At 37.1% G+C, this 25571-nt stretch overlaps 1 protein-coding gene across 4 annotated transcripts in view; it reads right to left on the reverse strand.

Annotated features, from left to right (window-relative positions):
* The window catches only part of DENND4C (DENN domain containing 4C), a 140646-nt gene that overhangs the window by 26225 nt on the left and 88850 nt on the right, over window positions 1–25571 (reverse strand). For 3 of the 4 annotated variants that reach the window (XM_054502081.2, XM_054502082.1, XM_054502086.2), the window contains 11 exons: window positions 23441–23586; window positions 21973–22008; window positions 21753–21883; window positions 19784–19916; window positions 15745–15951; window positions 12768–12896; window positions 11507–11651; window positions 11087–11233; window positions 6801–6923; window positions 5121–5267; window positions 755–1920 (listed from right to left, as the gene is read on the reverse strand). In XM_054502081.2, the coding sequence (XP_054358056.1) occupies window positions 755–1920; window positions 5121–5267; window positions 6801–6923; window positions 11087–11233; window positions 11507–11651; window positions 12768–12896; window positions 15745–15951; window positions 19784–19916; window positions 21753–21883; window positions 21973–22008; window positions 23441–23586 (2510 nt within the window). The remainder of the gene's footprint in view (window positions 1–754; window positions 1921–5120; window positions 5268–6800; window positions 6924–11086; window positions 11234–11506; window positions 11652–12767; window positions 12897–15744; window positions 15952–19783; window positions 19917–21752; window positions 21884–21972; window positions 22009–23440; window positions 23587–25571) is intronic. The other variant, XM_054502083.2, reaches the window with a different exon arrangement.

A 25571-nucleotide genomic window follows, 5' to 3' on the forward strand; every position in this document is an offset into this window, starting at 1 on the left:
TGCCATGTGGTATGAAATCCATGGATTAAGCTGCAGCTTGACTTCATATGTATTAAGGAGATTACATAGGTAAAAATTATTTTAAAAGTGAATGCTACACAAATATAACATGGCATTTTTATTAACTTCAAACACTAATCATTAGAGCTTTCAAAGAAATAATGTTTTAGTTTAGACTAGTGTATGGAATTATAAAATGGTCCCAATATTCTATTTCTACATTATTGACTTCATTACATATATGGTTCAAGTTACTTCAAGAAAGAAACCAAATATGCATAGTTTTTAAATATGAAAACGAAAGTTACCAGAACTCTCTTAATAATCCTTCACATATTTTTAAAAAGATATACAAACATTTCATATCAGATAGACTATACAAAATATAAAAACCAAAGTTACCAGAAATCAGCCAGGCATGGTGACTCATGCCTGTAATCCCAGCACTTTGGGAGGCTGATGCAGTTGGATCACCTGAGGTCAGGAGTTCAAGACCAGCCTGGCCAACATGGTGAAACCTCATCTCTACTAAAAATACAAAAATTAGCCGGGCATGGTGGCACACCCCTATAGACCCAGCTACTCAGGCAAGAGAATCGCTCAAACTCGGGAGGCAGAGGTTGCAGACAGCCAAGATCATGCCACTGCACTCCAGCCTGGGCACAGAAATCTCTTAACAAGAGTACATATATTTCTAGAAATATACTATAAACATTCCAATAGCAGACAGACTACACACTTAAAGTTTTCTTACCTCATCATCTGAGTAGCTGTAAGCAGATGCAACAGCTACCCACATCTTACTGGCTACTGTCGCTGCTTGTTTCATACCAGATTTCAGGACATCTATCTTGGGCCCTGAGAGTATATTATCCAGCTTTAGCCCTGACAAAGAATTTACTACAGAACCCAAAGAGCCATGTGGCGAAGAACGCACCAGTGCTGACAAAGAAGTTGAACGTTCTTTATGAGTTCGAGAGGGGGTTTGCTGCTTGAAACGCCCAGTAAAAGTTTTAGACCTGGACACTGCAGGCGAGCTCTTTTCACTTTCAGGATTTTCCTGTGCTGGTGAACCATGATCTAAAGGTAGGCTTGATCTCCTCTCTAGAGCATGAATAAATGCAGTAGTCATGCCAGACTCTCTGTTTTCCTCTCTGTGTAATTCCATACTAGAAGATTTACTACCTAGCGGACTTTTTAGGTTCATATAGCTTTCTATTTCATCAGCCAGATTACGTGCAATAACTGGAGAAAACAACTTATCTTCAGAATCAGGAGTTTTTCCCCCTGTACATTCAGTGGCTAAAAGAGACAAAGGATCTAGTCCAGTTTCAACATCTTCCCTCTCAACCACCTTAGCAATACTATATAAACTACTTCTCTTATTCCTCAGATCTTTGGATACTGTTTTCAAGTCTCTGGACTGATTACTGTTACTATCACTTAGTAGACTCTCATATGTATCTACTGTTGCAGTAGTTTTAGGTACATCATCAACCATAGGCTCAAGGAGTTCTTGGCTTTCCTCAGGCATCTCTGGCACTGGAGATGATCTGTGCTCAGGATTCCAAGTGCTTTCAGACACACAAGTCCTACTATCAGGTAGGTGACAGCTAACATTCTCAAAGCTATGGGTTCTTGCAATACGAAGTGGAGAAGTCTTAGGACATGTCAATGCTGCTGTGAGAATCTTGGCATCTGCTCCCATCATGATAGCCATTTCACTTGAATTCGAATCCAAACTACTCTTCTTAAGCAACATTCCTGCTCGACTTTCAGAACTAAAACTACAACTCCTCTCGGGAAAATGCTTTTGTCTTTTTTCTCCTCTATCACCATTCTTCTTGAGATTAGTAGCTTCGCCAAAGACTGCATCTTCAACTGGATCTTGAGTAGAAAACAGCACATTTGATATACTACCTAAAAGGGAAGGTAAAATATTAACAATGAATCTATTTTCCAAGTTAACTTTTATTAAAATGTTTATTGTTTTCCTGATTATGAATGTGACATATACTCAGAATAAAAGATCCAGAAAATTTAGAGGCCATAAAGAAAGTATAAAAAAAAGTGCACTGGAAAAGCTATTTAAAACTTGCCTCCCAGAGATAGCATTTTAATGTATAACCTGTCTTTCATCCTATATTTATATAAACACCCATTTAAAAAAACAAATCATGCAACATATGATAGATGGATATACCTGTGTTCTTCACTAAAATACAGAAAAAGAAAGAATCTCTTCCATCTTAGTTTTGTATCCAATTCAACAAATACTTGCCAGGAATCTACTCTGCAAAAAGCAAATTTGTAATCATATAGGAATTGTATATTTGCTATATACAATATACAATTTGATTGTATATTTTGATTGCTAATACAATCAAAGTCTTACTGCTGTAAAGTACAAGAATCCGGAATGGAATGCTTAGCACTAGCAAATTCTAAGAAGGCTGATAAAATCTGAGTGGTTAAAAAATTATTCAGATATATCCATTTCTTCAACAAATATTAAACGCCTACTAGTAGCCACTATATGAGGTGCTAGGAATACAAAGGCATATAAAACAGACATAAACCTAGCCTTCACAGAAGTCAGTCTTATTTGATCAGGTAGAGAAAAAATATGCTAATGGCCACAGCAGCTTCCCCCAGCTTTGGAAGAAGAAAGCAGTCTTTTACTCTTTGCTACCATGCAATTTGTTTCACTCCAAGACCAAAAGCTATTATTTCCTATTTGAATCATTATTAGAACTTAAGTCTACCTGTTATGGACTGAATGTTTGTGTCCCCCAAAATCCACATGCTAAAATCCTAATCCTCAGTGTGACAGTATTAGGAGGCAGGGCCTTTGAAAGATAATTTGATCATGAAAGTGGAACCCTGATGAATGGGATTAGAGCCCTTAAAGAAGGAGAGCTCTCTCCTTCTCTGCTGTATGAGGATACAATAAGTTAGCAGTCTGCAACCTGGAAGAGGGCCCTCTGCAGAATTCACCACGCACCCTAACTCTGGACTTTCCAGCCCCTAGAACTATAAGAAATAAGTTTCTTTCTTTTCTTTCTTTCTTTCTTTTCTTTTTTTTTAAGTTAGGGTTACGCCGGGCACGGTGGCTCACACCTGTAATCCCAGCACTTTGGGAGGCTGAGGCAGGCGGATCACCTGAGCTCAGGAGCTCGAGACCAGCCTGGGCAACATGGAGAAACCCTGTCTCCACAAAAAAATACAAAAATTAGCCAGACGTGGTGGCATTCGCCTGAGTCCCAGCTACTCGGGGGTCTGAGGCGGGAGAATCCTCAATTGCCTGAGCCCAGGAAGTTGAGGCTGCAGTGAGCCATGACTGTACCACTACACTCCAGCCTAGGCGACAGAGTGAGAGTCTGTCTCAAAAACAAACAAACAAAGTTAGGGTCTTGCTCTGTCACCTAGGCTGGAGTACAGTGGTGCAATCATGGCTCACTGCAGCCTCAATCTCCTGGCCTCAAGCGATCTTTCCCTCCAGCCTGCCAAATTGCTGGGATTACAGGCATGAGCCACTGAGCCCAGCAGAAATAAATTTCTGTTGTTTATAAGTCACCTAGTCTGTGGAATTGCATAGCAGCCTGAATTATTCATATTTAGGATTCTCATTTGTGTTTTTCTTTTCCTTTGTTTTCTTTTCTATCCATTGCTTTTTACTGTAGTCACATCATTTGTTTTGTTAAAAAGCATAACAATATCTGGGTGCTTCAAGGAAAAAAGCTGTCTTAGATAAGATCTTTCTTTTAAACTTCAAGATTGATTCCAAGGTTCTTCTTAATCTTTCAAGTTAGTATTAATAATCATAATTATATCAATTAATCAGAATAAGCATTTAGAGATATTCTTTTAAGCCTTCATGGGAATTAAACTAACCTACTTTACAACTCAAAATATGTACCTGCTTTGAAAGCTGTTCCCAGTATTTGAGAAACAAATCTTTGCAAATATTATTGGTTCTCATAGTATTTCCAAGGAATTTAACGGCACATTTTATTCAATGTTTTTAAAAAAAAATTGCTATACCGACAAAAGCCCCATTATCCTCGCCCTTCGTTCTTAATATGAAAATAAGTTAAAAGGGAAGGAAACACAACAGTCCACAGATGATGTCCAGTTCAATATTTTGAGAGGATTCTAAGCCTCTGACGAAGAAAACTCTTCCCTCCTTTTCCCCAGCATCTCTGCTATCAAGAGGTTGGGAAAATGGGATCTGCAATGTATGTATCAATTATTTTCTCAAAAAATCTTTAGCCTCACCTCTTGAGCACTACCCAAACAAGTAATGAGTGAAACTCGGAGTCACGGTAAATACAAAGAGAAAAGACTTTAAGAACAGGAGTACTTTCACATTGGTTTAAGAAGCTGAACAAATTAGTTTCTGTAAAGTCATACAACAGATACATTTTCAGACAAGACAGTCAACTTTAGAAAAGTGAACTGCAGCCACCACTAATGAAGGGCAAAGGATGCAGGCCAATTTCATTGTCTTTTAAAATCATATACTTGGATATGTGCCATAAGAGTCTTGGGAGGCCTATATATATAATGAAAGTAGAAAACTCAAATTCAAGGGAGCCATACACAGAGTTATTTAGTACAAATGCTTAATCACAAACAAAAAATGGCTTGGGGTACCTATAACAATGGCCAAAATCAAAGACCCACTGGCATATCTGTGTAGAGGGGAAATGACATGAATCTTTTTCTTCCATTTCCCTTCAGTGATAGGAATTAGCCTGCCACTCATAAGCCCTCTGGAATTTGATCACATCACTGCCTGTTCATGATGCATACAGGAAGCCCTAAAAGTACACTTTCTCATTGTCTATAATGAGAAAGACTAGCCAAACGGAGGACAGGCACCACAACAGGAAAGGGTATTCCAAATAACAAACACACTAAATACTCCTTTTAAAAATCAAATACCTTTAAATAACAATATTTTCAATTTCTTTAGCCGATTTAGAGAACTCAGAACTTCCTTCTGGCTCTTTAGCATGTTCATTACAATTAAGTCAAAAATTTAATGTCATTAAAGACACATATGAGTCTATAAAAGTATATTTTAAATATTTAATAACCAAAATGTAAAGACTCACCAGTGCTACTTTTCCTGCTGTTGATATCAAATATACCAGACGGAACTTTCACAATACTGCTGCCCCATGCAGGAGGTTCAGTAGGACTGTGAGGCTCTGGACTAGGTTGTGAATGTTTTGCCACAATAGCGGAGGCATCACACACCTCTGGAAAAAAATACTTGGATGTTATCATTCCTACTTTTGCCAATATTAAACAGAAACCACATATTGACTTTTAGATATTGTATGTATTTTTCTCCAACAGTCAGTGTGTCTATTTTACTTTAGACACAAAGTAAAATAGACTGTGTCTGGTTTACTTTATGCCATAAATGCTGCCAATATTAACTGAAATAAATGCTTTGTTTTAGCATTCAATAATCCTAACATAAATGTTCTTTAGTGAATCAATTAAGTCTCTGGCCTTCAGTTCTCCTTCTCATCACTTGGCAAGTGGAGAGGGGCTTGTTTCTCCATAACTCTGGAGTATAAAATAAGTAACATTAAAGAAAGAACACTTTTGTGAAAGAGAACAGGAAGAGTGTCTTATTCCATAAGCCAAAATATTCCTCCATGTTTTCATAAAATGATTACAACAAATTATCTCTACCTTAATGAGTCCTATAAAAACCGGGAAAAACCACACAGACTTTTTTTTTTTTTTTTTTTTTTGAGATGGGAGTCTTGCTCTTGTCGCCCAGGCTAGAGTGCAATGGCACAATATCGGCTGACTGCAACTTTCGCTTCCCAGGTTCAAGCGATTCTCCTGCCTCAGCCTCCCCAGTACCTGGGATTACAGAGGTGCTGCCACCATGCCTGGCTAATTTTTGTATTTTTAGTAGAGACGGGGTTTCGCCACGTTGGCCAGGCTGGTCTCAAACACCTGACCACGTGATCCGCCCACCTCAGCCTCCCAAAGTGCTGGGATTACAGGCGTGAGCCACCACGCCCAGCCCACATAGACTATTTTTAACCTACCAATGAAAACTATGCACCTAGATATTTGAAGGACTGCTAGTGAAAGAGCCTTTTAGAATTAAAAAGGGCACTAAAATAGAAGTTTTGATAACTCAAAGTTTAGTTCTGGTTCTGTCAAAAGTAGCTATGTAATTTTGGCAAATATCTCAATGGGTCATACTTTCCTGCAAAATTAAGGGCTGACCTACAGAGTCTCTAAAGGTATCTTATGGCCGGGTGTGGTGGCTCACACCTGTAATTCCAGCACTTTGGGAGGCTGAGGCAGGAAGATCACTTGAGCTCAGTAGGTCAAGACTAGCCGGGGCAACATGGAGAGACCTTGTCTCTACAAAACATAAAAAAATTAGCTGGGCGTGGTGGCATGTGCCTGTGGTCCCAGCTGACAGGGGACTGAGGCAGAAGGATCATATGAGGCCAGGAGATCAGGGCTGCAGTAATACATGTTCTCGCCACTGCACTCAGCCTGGGCGAGAGAGCAAGACCCTGTCTCAAAAAAAAAAAAAGAAAGAAAGAAAGAAAGAAAGAAAGAAACAAAGTTCTCTTAAATTTTAAAACTTCAGAGACTACCAAAATCTACCTTATATAACACTACACAGCATCTTAGGAGCCAGACCTTACATTTGTGAAAATAATCATCAAAGCTATCAACTAAGATAAACTTCTAATTATTAATAATACAGGTATTATTCTAAGTAAAGTTCGTAAATATCAGTACTTAACCTTCTGTTTGCATTTTTGTTTTAGTTATCAATTCTCTTGCTGCTTGTTCTTCAGGCACATGAATTTCTGCATCATCCTTTATAAGTTCATCCTTAGACCCATATCCTTGGTCAGACTGACCACCTGTTAAAAAGAATGCAGACTTACATATAAATGTTTTCATATACTTATAATTCACATATAAAAATCAAAAGAAAATTCCACTGATCTACACAATTACGGTTAGACAAAAGGAAGACAAGAAAGCACACAAGGAACCAGAACATTTTAAAAATAATGATAAGCTGCAAAGAACAGTAGAAACAGGAACATCAAAGACTAAACACATTTGGAAGCACTACATCTTAATTTCTTCATCTGTAAATTAAAAAGATTTAGACAAGATGTTTGGAAAAGTCTCTTTTGGAGAGTGTCTACAGAATGCTACCTTCTCTGTAAGAATAAAACACACATATATCTGCTTACTTTTGCAAAAAGTAATGCAGGCAAAATAAACCAGAAAACAGTAAAGATGGTTACCTACCAGGGTTGGGGAGAAATAAGATACAATGAATAAAGAGGGAGAAAACTTCTCTATGTATGGCTTATGGTATTGTTTTTATCTTTGGAGACAGAATACACTTCTGCATGTTAAAAAAAAAATAAAATCAGTAAGATAAAAGGTGTGCAACTGAATGCAAATGGAAACAAATGAAGCCAACTGTATTTCACATGAATAACATAATCACACTGAAAGGGCCAGGGGAGGACTAATCCAAGAACTTTGAACACATTATTTTGAGTATCTACCCTAAGCCTGGGAGTAACAGTCAAATCCTGAAAATCTTAGTAGGTTTGTTTTTGACAGATAAATGGGTGTGACAATTCTGAAATTATTTTTTATGTACAGTACACGTATTTTCTAGCTTAGGAAAAAAGTTTAGAAGCAGTAACACTATGGTAACAGTGAGCCCAAATTTTGGCTTCTAAAATCTATTTCCCATGAAAAAGAACCTGGGATCCCTGAAGAAATGGCTGATTCCAGAGCTCAGACAGAGAAGGTACAAGACTGAGCTAGAACATTTTGTTGTGCCAAAAAGGTAGTGCTCAGAAACATAATGGGAGAATATCTAAAGGACATAAAAACTAGCTTAAAGGAGCTCTCACTGGCCAACACAGGGATAATTTGAGGACCAAATAAGGACAGTAATGAATTATATTTCAATGAATAAAACAGGAATCCATCAGTCCATACTGATAATAAATAAGAAAAAAATAGAGAATGGAGAATTTTCTATATATTAGAATATCATCTTCTAAATATGAAAACAGTGACAGAGTTGGCAAAATCACCACTTTGTAGCCATCATAGTAATGCCTGCTTCAGGCAAGCATCATCAATGGATGCCAAATTTAAAAGAGAAAGTGTCATGAGAAAGGATATTAGCACATTGTCTCAGAGTGTCCTTTCAAAAACAGCTTATTATCTGAGAGGAAAAAAATATTATAGTAACTATCCACAGAGAAACCAGACAATAGTGAGACTAGGTGATCCAAATCAATATCACCGATGAAGGTCAGACTGTGTGTGCCTGTAGGACATGACAACCTGAGAAGGAGTCAACATCATTTACGTAGCACACCCATGGATGCATAACCTAATCACTAGGAAATAACAGACAAACCTAAGTTAAGAAACATTCCACAAAATAATTAAAATGAATTCTTCAAAAAGGCCAAGGTCATAAAAGATTTTTTAAAGGCTAAAGAACTGTGCCAGGTTAAGGAAGACTAAAGAAAGGGAGTTAAAGTACCACAAGGAACACTGGGATAACTGACAAACTTGGAATATAAACTATAGATTAAAGTGGTATATCAATGTTTTCTTGAATTTGGTAACCAAAGTGTGGTTATATGTAAGAGAAAATGCCACTGAAATAATAAAGACGTAAAAGGGCAAGATGTATGTAACCTGCTCACATGACTTAGGAGAAAGAAATGGTATGTGCATGCAAGCAGAATGAAAATAATAAAGGAAATGTGGCAAACTAAAAACCAGGGAATCTAGATAAAAGATATGAGAGTTTTCTGTATTATTCTTGCAACTTTTCTGTAAGTTTGAAATTATTTCAAATATTTTAAAAGTCTTTTTTGACTTCATAGTTCTATACTTTAAAATCAAAACTAAGATCAGGTACTAGAGAAAACAGTATAAAGATGTCAATAAAAGACACATAAAATAACATATGCAGTACCTCCATTTTCCATCACTTATTACACTGCCACTCAGACTCTGGGTTTGCCACACAACAAAAGAATTAAATGTCTTTAAATACTACTACTTAGAATGACTAACTTCAGTCACTTTTTTACTAGCTCCCTCAAAAAGTCTGGTAAAGCAATATGGTGCCATGAAATGAACACTAGGCTGGGACCTGGGTAAATTAAAACCAAACATGCCCCTAACAGCTAAGTGACTCTGTACCAGGTACCAAGTGGAAAGATTCTACGAGATAATCCTTAATGAAATGAGCAACTTAAGCACCTGGGCTGAAAACTCCAAAAGCATCAAATGGCATTGCCAGAAGTTCTACAGAGACACACCATCACTGCAAATTCAGTATATGGCATTCGGTCATTGGAAATGCAGCTAAAATATATATAAGAGGGACCTGAAGGTTTGTGCCCAACTATGGAAGTCTTTACACCAATTACCCAGGATTACTAGGAGATTGGTATTTCCATTAAAGGAGTAAATTGCCTCTATAATGAGGTAAACTTAAAAATCTGAAGGAATAAGGGGAAAGGTGTTTATGTATTACTATTACTATTCCTGGTAAACGTTTTCATACAAAAAAATATATTTTTTTGCTTTTTATACATGAAGCCCATTTCTTCTACAAGTATCATCAAAAAAATACTAGAGGAAATAAAATATGGTGGCTTTAAAATAAAAGTTTCATAAAAATTCTTATTTGTTAATATAATATACAAACATGATGGCAAACTGAGGAAGTTAATTACAAATAGGATTGTAACCTGTAGCTTTATGTTGACTTTCATATTTACACATGCTCCTGTAATTATGTGAAGGTTGTTTTTAGCACAAGAATTCAGCAGATCAGTTTTGGAAAGCAATGGCCACACCACCTTAACAGCTGAAACATTAATTCTTCAACGCCTATAACACTATTTGTCACAATGATGCCACAAACCAACCTCAAAATAAGAATTTTAGCAAGGCATAATATATTTTCAAATAAGATAACAAACATGCTTTGCAAACTGACCATAAAAAGTTAGCTGGATATTTTCAACAGAGTCTACATATAATTACATTTATCTGAAGGAGAAAAGGCAAGAAAATGAAAACTGTTTACCACTCATAACAAACTTAAAATACAATGAAAAGTCTTTCCCCCACCCTTGCATGTCAGCAAAATTTAACCTAATAAATGGGAAATTACCTGATGTGGTTAACATTCAAGGGTAGAATTAATGCACACGTGTATCCATAGCTTCACGTCATATAAGTCTGTCTGCACCCCACACCATGACAGCCAAGGACAAATGCAGCACCAAGAAACAGCACAAAGCAAAAAGCAAAGCAACAAAGAGCAGAGAAAAGGAAACTTCAGTCATTGAGACAAGTTCATCAGATGAAGCACAGGAATTAGACCCAGAATTCTTTTTAAAGGAAGGCTTGAGATATTAAAAACAACCACAACAAAAAAACAACACAAGAAGAAGGATGTGCAACACACATATATCTGCACAACGTGCTACTTTAGTTACACTTATTTCTAACTTCAGAGGAGAGGGATTATTCCCGTGGCTATGTACATAAAAGCAGCTTCAATAGCTTCTCAGATCTTAAAAAATGTAACTTAAAGAGAAGACTTTTTCTCACTGTGTGACTTACTTCCTTCCCTCTTTAATATTCACACTCTTAAAGTTTTAAGATACATTTTCTATTTAATTTTTTAAAAAGATTTGCAAGTTGTGTCACTAATTTTCAAGTTCCTTAGCTCATGATTCCTAATTATAGCATACAATTTCACAAATTAATGATAAACAAATACAAAGAAGCATCATGCTAGAGCACTGTGCACAGCACTCCCATACTAATTTTGTACTATAGGAAATAAACAGAAGTGACCTGCAGACTCATATTGTTTCTCTTGTAAGCATACAGTACTTTTAAAGTAGTCGTATCACACAAACTCAAGAAGGGAAGAAGCTTTTTGAAAAAGGAAAGATTTAACATGAGAGTAAGTGAAGGGTTAGTAAAATCTGGATTTTAGTACCTGTGCTAAAGTGATTATCAATGGACTCAAGCCTGATTAAATCTCTGACGAAGACTGTGTGCTCCCCATTGTTAGCATCATTAGAACTATCCACGCTACCGTGGCTCACCGTGTCCCCATCACTTCCACCTGTGACAGTTTGAAGAGCTAAAGATAAGAATAATAGCAGTTCAATAACTCATGCATTGATAATCTCTTCAACTAAACATGATTGACCCACAGTTCATTTATAGTTGCAGAGAACACTTTCTAAATTTCGGGAAAAAAACAAAAATAATTTTGGACTAAGATAATCTGTCTTTAAATGTATGTCAAAATGTCTACCAGAATTTAAGTTTTCTACTTCACATAGCTAAAAATTCATATGCCTATAAAGCTCATGGTTCGGCAAGGAAGTATATTTCTAATCACATGTATTACCTGATATTGAGGAGACCTGTGACCTTTGCACAGTCTTTTTAAGCGGCTGCCTAAACTGTGCCAAGCCATGTACCACATTCCGTACCTTCGTCCATAAGAAGATACCACTACGGGTACTGCTAGGCCACGGGCTCTCCAAGACTACCTAAAGGTAAAATAAGGGTAAAAATAATGTTCATTAGCAATATCTGATTTTAAAAATACATACATATATGTGTGTGTGTATGTTTATATATATACACACAAATATAAAAAGTTATACTGGCCAAGAGGTATATTAAAAAATGCTAAACATTACTAAACATCAGAGAAAAGCAAATTAAGACTACAATGAGACATCTCATCACCTCACACTTGTTAGAATCATTATTGTCAAAAAAACAAAAGATGTTGATTAAGGATGTGGACAAAAGAACCCCTACACACTCTTGGTGGAAATGCAAATTAGTACAGCCATTAAAAAGATTCCTCACAAACAGTATAGAGTTTCCTCAAAAAATTAAAACTAGAGCTACCATATCATCCCGCAATCCTATTACTCTACTCCCATGTTTATTGCAGCATTATTCACAATAACCAAGATATGAAATCAACCTAAGTGTTCATCAATGTATGAATGGATGAAGAAAATGTGGTATATATACACAATGAAATACTATTCGGCCCGAAATAAAAAACGAAACCCAGTCATTTGTGACAATATGAATGAACCCAGAGGACATTGTGGTAAGTGAAATAAGCCAGGCACAGAAAGACAAATACTGCATGATCTCACATATATATGAGATCCAAGAAAGTGAAACCCATAAAAGCAGAGAGTAGAACTATGGTTACCAGGGGCTTTGGGAGGTAAGGGGAAAGGGGAAAGGGGACACTGGAAGATGTTGGTCAAAGGATACAAAATTTCAGTTCAATAGGAGAAATAAATTCAAGAGATCTATTGAACAACATGGGGACTACAGTTAATAACAATGTATTGTATTTTGAAAATTGCTAAGAGACTAGAAGTGTTCTCACCACAAAACAATGAAGGCATATGTTAATTATTTAATAGCTCGATTGAGCCATTCCACAATATACATATCTCAAAACATCATATTGTACATGATAAATATATACTTTGTCAATTTTTAATAATTATAAAAATTATTAAAAAAAATCCCAAAACTTCCTCTAATAGGAGTTTCATGAATAACAAAAGGTATACAAAATAATCATTCTTAATAAGCACCACATCTTGCCTAATGTCGATCCTACTTACCTTATTATAATAACCATAAGTAATAGCATTAGGCTTTATCCTAGCAGTTTTCATTTCAAATAAGACTCTCACTGCTAAAACAGGATGACCCCAAAGCCCACAAAGCTGCATCACTACTCGATAGCACACCTAACAACAACAACAAAAAAAATCAGTGTCAGTAATTAGTATACTAATCTATCTGTGAATTGTAGAGATTTTACTGAATTCTTTCCATGAAGTTATTAAGCAGTATTTTCTCCTTTGTTCTGCTTTGAGCATCTTAGCAAATTATTTTTAAGACCTATTCAGGCTGGGCACAGTGGCTCACGCCTCACAGCACTTAGGGAGGCTGAGACGGGTGGATCACCTGAGGTCAGGAGTTTGAGACCAACCTGGCCAACATGGTGAAACCCCATCTCTACTAATAGTACAAAAATTAGATGGGCATGGTGGTGCATACCTGTAATCCCAGCTACTTGGGAGGCTGAGGCATGAGAATCGCTTAAACCCAGGAGTTAGAGGTTGTAATGAGCCCAGATCACACCACTGCACTCCAGCCTGGGCAACAGAGTGAGACTCTGTCTCAAAAAAAAAAAAGAAAAAAAAAAACAAACCTATTCATTAATGCAAGTATAATCATTATTAACTATTTCATATAAGACATATGTGTCCATGTTCCATTTGTTTGAGTAACTAAATCTATACAAAGAGAAAGACTATTACTCCTCAAAATCTGAGAGGTAATTCATTTCTAAAATCAAGGATAGAGGCCGGGAGCAGTGGCTCATGCCTGTAATCCCAGAATTTTGGGAGGCCCAGGCAGGCAGATCACCTGAGGTCAGGAGTTCAAGATCAGCCTGGCCAACACGGTGAAACCCCATCTCTACAAAAAATATATACAAAAATTAGCCAGGCGTGGTGGCACGCACTTGTAGTCCCAGCTACTTGGGAGAGTGAGGCAGTGGAATTGCTGGAACCCAGGAGTCGGAGATTGTAGTGAGCCAAGACTGCGCCACTGCATGCTAGCCTGGAGGAAAAGAGTAAAACTGTCTCTAAATAAAAAATAAATAAATAAATACAAATAAAATCAAGTATAATTAAAGTCTCTCTCTCCCCAATCACTATGCTTTCCATTCAATGCCAAAGGAATTAAAAACAGTATCTCCAAAATGCCTATAGAACAAATAGGATTTGTCTTTAAAAGAATGAGAAGACAGTAACATTATCAGCAAAGACTTTTCATTTTTAATTCTAATCTAGTTCAAAACATCATTTATAGTTATCTTAACACCAAAAATATTTTTAAAGGGAAAAACAGCATTGGAAAAAGCTAAATAAGTGCCTCAGTTTCCTCAACCATTAGCTGGATACTGTCAGTATCTACTTCTTAGGATGGTTTCTAAGGCTTGAAAGAGAAAATGCATGAAAATGTCTAGTACATCATTCACTGAGTGCTTACTACGAACCAGGCACTTTAAGTATATTAACTGATTTAACTAACCTTCAAACTAACCTTGTGATGAAGGTGCTAACTACTATTATCTACCTCGGTTGTTCTCCAGGAGCAATTTCGCTCTCCGGGAACATTTCTGATTGTCATGATCTGTGCAGGGAAAGAGAGGCACATAGTTGGTAGAGGCCAGCGATGCTACTAAACATCCTACACCATGTACAAGACAGGCCCCTAAAATAAACAATTGTGTGGGCCAAAATAGCAATAGTGCCAAAGTTGAGAAGCTCAAAGCTACATTTTCTAACAGATAATCCAAAACACAAATAGGTTACATAGGCCAGGTGCAGTGGCTCATATTTATAATCTTGGCACTTTGGGAGGTCAACTAGAAGGATGGCTTGACACCATGAGTTTGAGACCAGCCCAGGTAACATATCGAGACCCCATCTCTACAAAAAATAAAACTAAAAAAATTAGACGTGGTGGTGTGCACCTGTAGTCCCAGCTACTCGGGAGGCTGAGGCAGGAAGATCACTTGAGCCCTTAAGTTCTAGGCTACAGTGAGCTGTGACAGCACCACTGCACTCCAGCTTGGGCATGAGTATATATATATATTTAAATATAAATAAAAAATATATTTTTAAATAGATTATATAACTCACCTTAGGACACAGGTCCTAAGTGGAGAGCCACTTACTAAAAGCCTATTCCCTATCTGCTCCCCAATAAAGTTATATTAAGAATAAAATGAAGCCAGCCACAGTGGCTCATGCCTGTAATCCCTGCTTTTTGGGACGCCAAGGTGGGGGTTCAAGACCCAGGAGTTCAAGACCAGTGTGGGCAACAAAGTGAGACTCCATCCCTTAAAAAAAAAAAAAAAAAATCAAAAAAAGAAAAACCATATGCCAGGCACAGGACTGTATGCCTGAAGTCCTAGCTACTTGGGAGACAGGTGGGAGAATTGCTTGAGCCCAGGAGTTCAAGGCTACAGTGAGCCATGATCACACAACTGCACTCCAGCCTGGGTGAGAGAGGAGTCAGACTCCACCTCTTTAAAAATAAACAAATATGGCCAGATGTGATGGCTCACGCCTGTAATCCCAGCACTGAGAGCTGAGGCAGGCAGATCACTTGAGGCCAGGAGTTTGAGACCAGCCTGGCCAACACGGTGAGATCCCATCTCTATTAAAAATACAAAAAAAAAAAAAAAATTAGGAGGTATGGTGACATGTGCCTGTAATTCCAGCTACTCGGGAGGCACAAGAACTGTCTGAACCCGGGAGGCAGAGGTTGCAGGGAGCCAAGGACGCACCGCTGAACTCCAGCCTGGATGACAGAGTGAGACTCTGCCTCAAAAACAAATCAATAAATAAATTAAAAGATAAACAAATAATATGCACCAGCTCCATGAAACAGTAATAGTTGTACCTTTCCTGCTTAATGAAAATGCTTGAGCACACTTCAAAGCAACTTAGACCCAAATTTTATTAGAAGCACAAAATAAAATTTACCTTAGAAACAATGTCAATTTGTTATACTTGCCTCGTCTAAGGGATCCACATCTGTTTTCCTCATCTTAATAAGTACATCATATGCCTGCTGAAGTGCTCTGACTTTAGGATGAGAAACTCTAACATAGGCCGGAAGACAAATAAACCATAAACTGTAACAATGACTGAACAGACACTTGGCCCACTGTGGTGGATTTGTATAACATCTCTTCGCCAATTTATGAGCTGTTTTTATTTCCTAGAAAGAGAATAAAATATTACGATATTTACTAAAATTCATTAGGGTGAGGGGAGAAGTGAGAAGGAAAAGGGAGAGGAGAATTTAAGTAAAACTTGACCCCCTAAAATCAAGTACTTCAAAGTTGACTTTTGTGAGTGGCTTCGTGCTTATCAGTGTTAATGGTTCCCCTGAACATTCATTTACAGTAATACTTCACACTATACCAAAACTATTTGTTAGCAAGCATGTGTCTCTTAACAGAGTAGAAATTAAGAGCAAAGATCATTCATCTTTTTGTAATAGAATGGCTCATGTCTTTTACAAAGAAGGCACTCATTTTTGATGGGTGAAAAAGTGATATTCTTCTCACTCTTCTCTTCGCTAAAGTTTAAGATGCTCTAGGCTATCTCCTGCCAAGATTTCCACTCTCTCTTCCCAAGCTACAGTCTATGTTAACTCCCTCACTGACAGATTCCTTAAAAAAGACCTATTTCTGGCCAGGCGCAGTGGCTCATGCCTGTAATCCTAGCACTTTGGGAGGCCGAGGCAGATGGATCACAAGGTCAGGAGATCAAGACCAGCTTGGCCAACATGGTGAAACCCGGTCTCTACTAAAAATACAAAAATTAGCCGGGCATGGTGGCGTGTGCCTGTGGTCCCAGCTACTCGGGAGATTGAGGCAGGAGAATTGCTTGAATCAGAGACTGGGAATTTGCAGTGAGTTGAGATTGTGCCACTGCACTCCAGCCTGGCGACAGAGCGATACTGCATCTCCAAAAAAAAAAAAAAAGAGCTATTCCTTTGCAGTCAACATAAACTTTCCTAATAGTTTGATAGTCATGTTTTCTAGTTCTGATTTTCATTCAGATTTAGGTAGAAGAGAAAATTAGGTATCAAAATCATCTGCTGAGTTTTGGTTTTTTGTTTGTTTGTTTGTTTTTTTGAGACAGAGTCTTGCTTTTGTCGCCAAGGCTGGAGTGCAATGGCGTGATCTCAGCTCACTGCAACCATTGCCTCCCGGGTTCAAGTGATTCTCCTGCCTCAGCCTCCTGAGTAGCTGGGATTACAGACACCCACCACCACACCCAGCTAATTCTTTTGTGTGGCTTTTTAGTAGAGACAGAGTTTCACCATGTTGGCCAGGCTGGTCTTGAACTCCTGACCTCAGGTGATTCTGCCCACTTCAGCCTCCCAAAGTGCTGGGATTATAGACGTGAGCTGCCGTGCCCAGCCATCTGCTGAGCTTTACCAAACTATATATATTCCCAGAAACTACAGAGCCTATCACATATATCAGAATGCCATTTTATGCTTTGCACTAAAGATTCCCCTGCTAGTCTATGTTCTAAATAAAAAAATCTTGGGGCCGGGCATGGTAGCTCATGTATATAATCCCAGCACTTTGAGAGGCCGAAGCAGGTGGATCACAAGGTCAAGAGATCGAGATCATCCTGGCCAACATGGTAAAGCCCTGTCTCTACTAAAAATACAAAAATTAGCTGGGTGTGGTGGTGGGTGCCTGTAATCCCAGCTACTCAGGAGGCTGAGGCAGGAGAATCGCTTGAACCTGGGAGGCAGAGGTTGCAGTGAGCCGAAATCGTGCCACTGCACTCCAGCCTGGGTGACAGAGTGAGACTCCATCTTAAAAAAAAAAAAAAAAAAAACAACTTGGTATATTAATTTTACTTTTGAGCTCGATCTCCATGACACTTCAGTATACATTTAAAAATATATGCCCTTGTTTTTCTAAGAACCTATGGTTCTTTTCTTTTCCAGTTAGCCTGAAAAAAAAAAAAATGGTGCTATAAATGTGATTTAGAGGCTGAGTTAGCAAAATTTTCTCGTTTTAGAAATTTGCCTTTTGTTAGCTGGTAACAGTAAAAAAAAAAATTCTTTAGTATTCTCTTCAGACAACATTGAAAGAAATATGAACTGTATGAAATTAGGAAGTACCTCAGGATATCTCTAGGATTTAGGGGACTATCCCATAAATTAGTAAAACCTGAACTAAGATTTTCATTGTGAAATTTTCCACATTTTGAAGATCCCCAAAATGTCAGTGTATGTATAAAAGATGTTTAATTTTAACTCATACATAACCACAGCTTAGTTCTCTATACCTAAATCACATATAGTAGTAAAGCAAGATGTCTAGGTTGTCCTAAGTTAACTCCCTTTGGATTGTAATATTTGGAATAAAGTATATTTACATTAGCCATTAGGGAAATGCAAATTTAAAATACATCTTCATACTCACTAGATGGTTATAACCAAAAAGACAAACAACAATAAGAATTGACAAGGACATGTTGTGAAACTGGAACCCTCATACACTGCTGGTGGGAATGTAAAGTGGAGCAGCCACTTTGGAAAACAGCCTGGAAGTGCCTCAAAGGGTTGAACACAGAGTAACCATTTGACACAGCAATTTACTCCTAGATATATACCCCAAAGAAATAAAAATATACATCCATATAAACACTTATACACAAATGTTCATTTGCAATATTCATAATAGCCAAAAAGTAGGAAGTATCCACATGTCTATGAATAGACAAATAAAATATGGTATATCCACACAATGGAGTATTATTCAACAATAAAAATTATTACTGATATATGCTGCAACATGGATGAATCCTGAAATGCTACACTAAATGAAAGAAGCCAGTCACAAAAGAATACATATTATGCAGTTCTACTCTTGAAATGCTCAGAATAGACAAATTTGTAGACAGAAAACAGACTTGTGGTTGCCTAGGGCTGCTGGGGATTGAGAATTGGGGTTAATGGCTAAAGGATGCAAACTTTCTTTTGGGGCTGATGAAAATATTCTAAAATTAATTGTGGTGGTGGTTGTACAAACTTGTAAATATACTAAAAGCCACTAAATCATACACTTTAAGTGGGTATGCTGTATGGTATATGAATTATATTTCAATTAAGTTTTCTAAAAAGTGTATTTGGTTCCTACAGACTCTCTTTTTTTAGACAGATTTTGCTCTTGTTGCCCAGGCTGGAGTGCAATGGCTCAATCCCAGCTCACCACAACCTCCGCCTCCCAGGTTCAAGCAATTCTCCTGCCTCGGCCTCCCCAGTAGCTGTGATTACAGGCATGCACCATCACGCCCGGCTAATTTTGTATTTTTAGTAGAGATGGGGTTTCTCCATGTTGCTCAGGCTGGTCTTGAACTCCCGACCTCAGGTGATCCACCTGCCTCGGCCTCCCAAAGTGCTGGGATTACAGGGGTGAGCCACTGCGCCCGGCCAATTCCTACGGATTGTCTTAAAGCATAAATATAAGCATTCAAAAACTTCAGCCTTGATAGATAGATAGATAGATAGATAGATAGATAGACAGACAGACAGACAGACAGACACATAGATAGACTTTTTTTTGAGATGGAGTTTCACTCTTGTCGCCCAGGCTGGAGTGCAGTGGCACAATCTCAGCTCACTGCAACCTGCATCACCCAGGTTCAAGCGATTCTCCTGCCTTAGCCTCCCGAGTAGCTGGGATCACAGGCGCCTGACACCACGCCCAGCTAATTTTTGTATTTTTAATGGAGATGGAGTTTCACCATGTTGGCCAGGTTGGTCTCTAACTCCTGACCTCAAGTGATCTGCTCACCTCAGCCTCCCAAACTGCTGGGATACAGGCATGAGCCACCATGCTTGGCCCAGACTTGATATTTTAAGTAGGCTTGCAAGAAATCTAGTTAAATTCAATAACAACCAAAGTGAGTCTTCAAATGGTTGTTGTGGGTGATCATTCTAAACTATGAGCTGCATATCACATATACATATTTTACATCTTAAATGAACATGTATTAGATAAAGAATATCTGACCTGTTTAGTTCTCTTAGCCATGAGAGCTGGACTCTTTGTAATGCTATTCCCAGTAGGGTGTCTACTAAAACAAAGTTTCAACTCCTGCGGTCTGTCAAAAAGCTTAAGGTCCAGTCTTGGAAAGTATTTGTAACTAAAATAAAAAGCAAAAATAGAACTGCTGATTTAAAACACACCAACTCTTCATATTATTCCAGTGTTTAGGCAAGTGTTTCTAAACTTCAAATAGTACCCAACATTATTTTAAATGCTTATATAGAAAAAATACTTTTTCAAAATTTTTAAATGATATAACATAGAGACTACCTTCATGAAAATTTTATCTCTTCCCCACCCTATTTGTTATTTTCAATCAATCTCTAAAACACAGAAAACTCTGATATCGTACTTAAAGGGAAAAATAACTCTTTCAAGATAATCCATGTATTCAATAATTTATGTTTAAAAAATTTTTAGTATACTTCATAATTTTATGTTTTTCTTCATAAAATTACCTTGCAAAGGTATTTAAAATAAAAAAAGTCCATAAAATTTTTATTTTAAGGATGTACCACAATTTAAGCAGTTTTTCACTGCTGGACATTATTCGGTTGTTGGTTGTTTCTAAATTTCTCCAATTAAATATTTTCATATGTATATCTTTGTGAATACTTTTGCTTAATTTCATAGGACAAATACCCAATAATAGAATTTGCTAGGTCCATGTTTATCAGAAGAATTAAAATTATTATAATTAATATCAAATTATTTCAAAAAAGATTATACTTAAACATACATTCTAACTACTAGCATAACCTATTCTCAATCTCAAAGGTTTCTATTCATCATTTTGGTTTGCATTTCTTTGAACGCAAAAAACCATAACATATTTTTATATTATTGACTTTGGATTTCTTGGAAATTGTCTACTTATTTCTTTTGGCCAACTTTCTTCCAGGAGATAGTGTCTTTCCATATTTGATTTTATCTTGTTTGTCAATATCTGGATTCCAATTTCTTGTAGTTAAGCCAAAGTAGAAAAGAATTCTATAGTTAACATGAAATCAAAATAGTATTTAATCAAGCTATTCAACCCCAGATACATTCTTCATTCTAATCCAGTCCTCTTGATATTATACATTAATTCTCTATTTTGGGAATGTACTTACTTTACTTTCTAATTTAGAAATTCTTTTAGAAATGCAGCCTAAGAAAATAACAAAGATACAGATAGCAAAGAACTACAAACAAATCCATGAGGCTAGTTAAATAAATCATAATAAATGCATACAATGTGGTCATTACAAATGATAAGGCACAAAAATATTTAATGGCATGGGAAAATGTTCAGACCACTAAAGGCAAACATAGATTACAAAGAGAATCTACCTGATGAACTCATACATGCAATACCTACACACATACATCCACATGATACATACATACCTACAATTGTTAAGAGACACAAGTATTGGTGCTAGAATGATGTATTAGTTTTCCATTTTGGTTTGATTTTCTAAGTTTATTAAATTTATAGTAATAAAAAAACTACAAAATCCATTCTAATTTCTTAAAAGTGTCACATCCAAATCCTATCTTTTATCTTAGTAAAGAATAAATTCCTGGTCCTCTAGCTTAAGTTTTCTTGGTAAATTACTAATTCATAAGAATTTCACAGTCTTTGTTTCAAAATGAAACTCCCAAAGGGAGCAGGGAGCCTCATAAAAGTAACATTTTTCGTCTTCAGAATTGAAACTTTTAAAGATTAAAATACAAACACTAAGGTAAACAATGATCAACATCTGACAATACCATCCAATTCTTAAATTATAACACCTAGTGGCATTTCCATAAAATATTTATCTACATTAGTTCACTGAATTAATACTGAAAATGAGTTTCACAAAAGACTAATATACATATCTACTAATAAAAATTAAAAGAAACTAATAGGCTGTGCCTAAATAGCTCTTTTAAAACTTCCTACTACCTGTACTTTGGTGACAGGTCCTTTCCATCATCAGGAGGTGGCTCTGGCGGCATTATAAACACAGTATGCTCACTTTTCTGTGAATCATCTAGTTCTATCAATCTGGTATCTTCTGCTGAATCAAAATCAACCTGAAAATAATTATTTTTCCCCAATTAATTTGCATACAAACAAGATCTAATTCTGAAATTTCAACCCTTAAAGTCTAAGAAAAACATACCTTATCTGTTTTCTCTGTGCCTTTATCAGGAAACAACTAGAAAAAAAGAAAACAGATTCTTAATGAAAATGTCCACTATGAATTTAACAGACATTTCTATCTTACATTCTGATTTAGAAAAAAAACTACCCCTTTTCAGTACCAGCTGATACAAAACATTGCACAGTATATTTTTAGGCTAAATACATACTCTTAGGCTAAAGCATAATTTTTTACTTGCGGCTATTAGGATAGAAAACTATTTTCATTAGTCGTTTTGTAAACCTTAGGACAAAAGATGACCAATCACAATGTTATCTGGCTTCTCAAATAAAAAATTTCATTATTATTAAGCCCCTTTATTAGTGATTGACATTAAACTTCTCATATAACTGGAAGATACTGGAATATCAATTTTGTAAATAAACAAAAATGTTGAATAGTTTTAATTAGATCCCTGGAATTTTGGATCACACTGATAGGAGAAAATTATACAAATCTTCTAAGGCATATGAATTATGAGGGAGCCATAAAAATTAATTTCATAATATTCTACTTTTTTTGGATACAATCTCAAATGTTATATAATATACAGTTTGCATAAACAATTGGCCCCAAGATCTATTTAGCAAAAATAAGAATTATATTAAAAGTTAGGAAAAATTATAACCAAGTCAAGAATCAATTTTAACTTCCTTACGATGGGTGGGTAAAGCTTTAAAATTTAACGTATTTCCACCTCCATTAGAACAAAAGAAACATATTGGGCAAAAGAATTTGGAAAGACATTAAAACAAAAAAACATAGAACTTCTATTACCCATAAAACTAAACATTTTTTAATTAAAAAACCTAAATCTTAAACTAAATCTTATTCATTTAAATTAAAAAAATATAAACTCACAAGGCTCAAGGAAATGTTCTTAGTTTTACAACTCAATAGTTGTAAAACAAAAGTGAGATTTAAAGAGAAAATTTACTGGCTGGGCATGGTGGCTCATCCTGCAATCCCAAGGATTTGGGAGGCCAAGGCGGGAGGATCGCTTGAGCCCAGGAGTTTGAGACCAGCCTGGGCAATACAGTGAGACCTCATCTCTACTAAAAATTTAAAAAACTAGCCGGGCATAGCACATGCCTGTAGTCTCAGCTACTCAGAAGGCTAAGGTGGGAAAATCACTTCAGGCAAGAAGTTCAAAGTTGCAATGAGCTATGATCATGCCACTGCACCCCAGCCTGGGTAACAGAATGAGATGCTGTTTCAATAAATGGATCAATGAATAAAGAAGAGAAAAATTGACTATATGTGGTAGAAACTTGATACCACAAAGAATTTTATTCATATATTCAGCCCAGAATCGGTAACACATACACACACATACACAACCCTATTCTGTCTTCCTTACATCACTCTAGACTAACAATAACAATGATAATTATACAGGTAAGGCAAACTTTTTTTTCTAAACACTAGTATAAGTACAAACTTTTACCTTTTCTATGCAGTCATCAAAAAATGCTAATCCAGTATCTTTATCACTTACAAAACTGCATTCTTCAATGAAACGAATAAAAATCTGTGTTTTGGATAAAAGGGTATAGAATTTTGCATAGGCACGATCTCGACTTTTTAAAAATCCTGAGGAAAACAAAATATAATTAAATTCAAATTTTAAACTGGAATTCGATATTATAGGAAACATTAAATTTGTACTTATCTATATTACATTCTCTTTATATATACATATATATATCCACATTTAAAAAGAAGCTTCTATAGGTTGAGTATCTCTTATGTGAAATGCTTGGGACCAAAAGTGTTTCAGATTTCAGATTTTTTTTTTAAGATTTTGAAATATTTGCATGTGCACAATCACATATCTTGTGCATGAGACCCAAGTAAACAGGAAATTCATTTATGTTTCATATATACATTATACACACAGTCTGAAGGGAATGTTATACAATATTTTCCATGATCTTGTGCATGAAACAAAGTGTGTGTTAAGTACTCACGTGTGGAATTTTCCACTTGTGGCATAATGTCAGCACTCAGAAAGTTTCAGATTCTGCAGCATTCCAGGTTTTGGATTTTTAGATTAGGGAAGCTCAACCTGTGGTAACTACATATATAGCTCCTTCTGCCTAATTAAACCACGAAAAATACTTAACTTCTATCAAACTCTTCACTGAAATCTAAATCCCCTATAAGGAACCTCCAACTCTACAACTTTTAAGTAGAAATTTCTCTGATACTCCGCATACTCTTGAGTCCATGGTCAATTTCCAAAGAGTCAATGTCCTTCCTCTTTAATGTCGCAAGACCATTATTTCTGTATTGTGTTTTTAAAATTTCTGCTTATTAAAGTTTCAAGCATCTGACTATTCCACAATTTCCTCTATTAATCGTAGTCATCTATTGATTTCAGGGACACTCCTTCATTCACTGAAGACCAGGGCATTTGATTCAAGGTCTCCTCCTTTCTAATTCCTACCACCATCATTCTTCTACACCCAGAAGCACAAACCATGAAAACACTTTAGGTTCTTCTTCATTCCTTTTCTTTTTTTTGAGACAGAGTCTAGCTCTGTCGCCCAGGCTGGAGTACAGTAGTGTGATCATGGCTCACTGCAACCTCTGCCTCCAGGTTCAAGTGATTCTCCTGCCTCAGCCTCCTGAGTAGCTGGGATTAGAGGTGCCCATCACCACAATTGGCTAATTTTTGTATTTTTAGTAGAGACGGTTTCACCATGTTGGCCAGGCTGGTCTTGAACTGACCTCAGGTGATCAGCCCACCTCGGCCTCCCAAAGTTCTGGGATTACAGGCGTGAGCCACTGCGCCCAGCCTCTTTTCTTTTAAGAGATGGGTGTCTTGCTATGTTGACAAGGCTGGTCTCAAACTCCTGGCCTCAAGCGATCCTCCCATCTCAGCCTCCCAAAGTGCTAGAATTACAGGCATGAGCCATCAAGCCCAGCCTTCATTCCTTGATTTTCAGTGATCCTATGCTCCATCCTACCTCAATCACCAACTCCAACACACAGTCACAGTCCCTTGACTTTCCTTGCTAGCATTCAAAACAACATTGCCTCTCAAATCTCTCATTTTCACATCACTCCCAGCCCATTACCTCTGCCTATCTGGTCTCCTTAATTAAGTATTTCTACTAAGTGTTTTAGGGCTTTTTGTAGGGGGAGCAGAGAGGGAAGGCTCATTGAAATCTCCAATCCACTGGCCACCCCACCCCGCTTTTTTTTTTTGGAGATGAAGTCTCGCTGTATCGCCCAGGCTGGAGTGCAGTCAATCTCGGCTCACTGCAAACTCTGCCTCCAGGGTTCATGCCATTCTCCTGCCTCAGCCTCCTGAGTAGCTGGGACTACAGGTGCCCGCCACCACGCTTGGCTAATTTTTCACTGTGATAGCCAGGATGGTTTCCATATCCTGACCTTGTGATCCGCCCGCCTCGGCCTCTGAAAGTGCTGGGATTACAGGCCTGAGCCACCGTGCCTGGCCTCCACTGGCCCTTTTACCTCTATGTACATCCTCCCATCTTCACTTCTTTCTCTGTCCAATACTGATTCCATGCTATATCCATCATTTCAATTACTGTTTTGTCAATACTCTC

This window comes from Pongo pygmaeus, chromosome 13, assembly GCF_028885625.2.
Source record: "Pongo pygmaeus isolate AG05252 chromosome 13, NHGRI_mPonPyg2-v2.0_pri, whole genome shotgun sequence".
Lineage (NCBI taxonomy): Eukaryota > Metazoa > Chordata > Mammalia > Primates > Hominidae > Pongo > Pongo pygmaeus.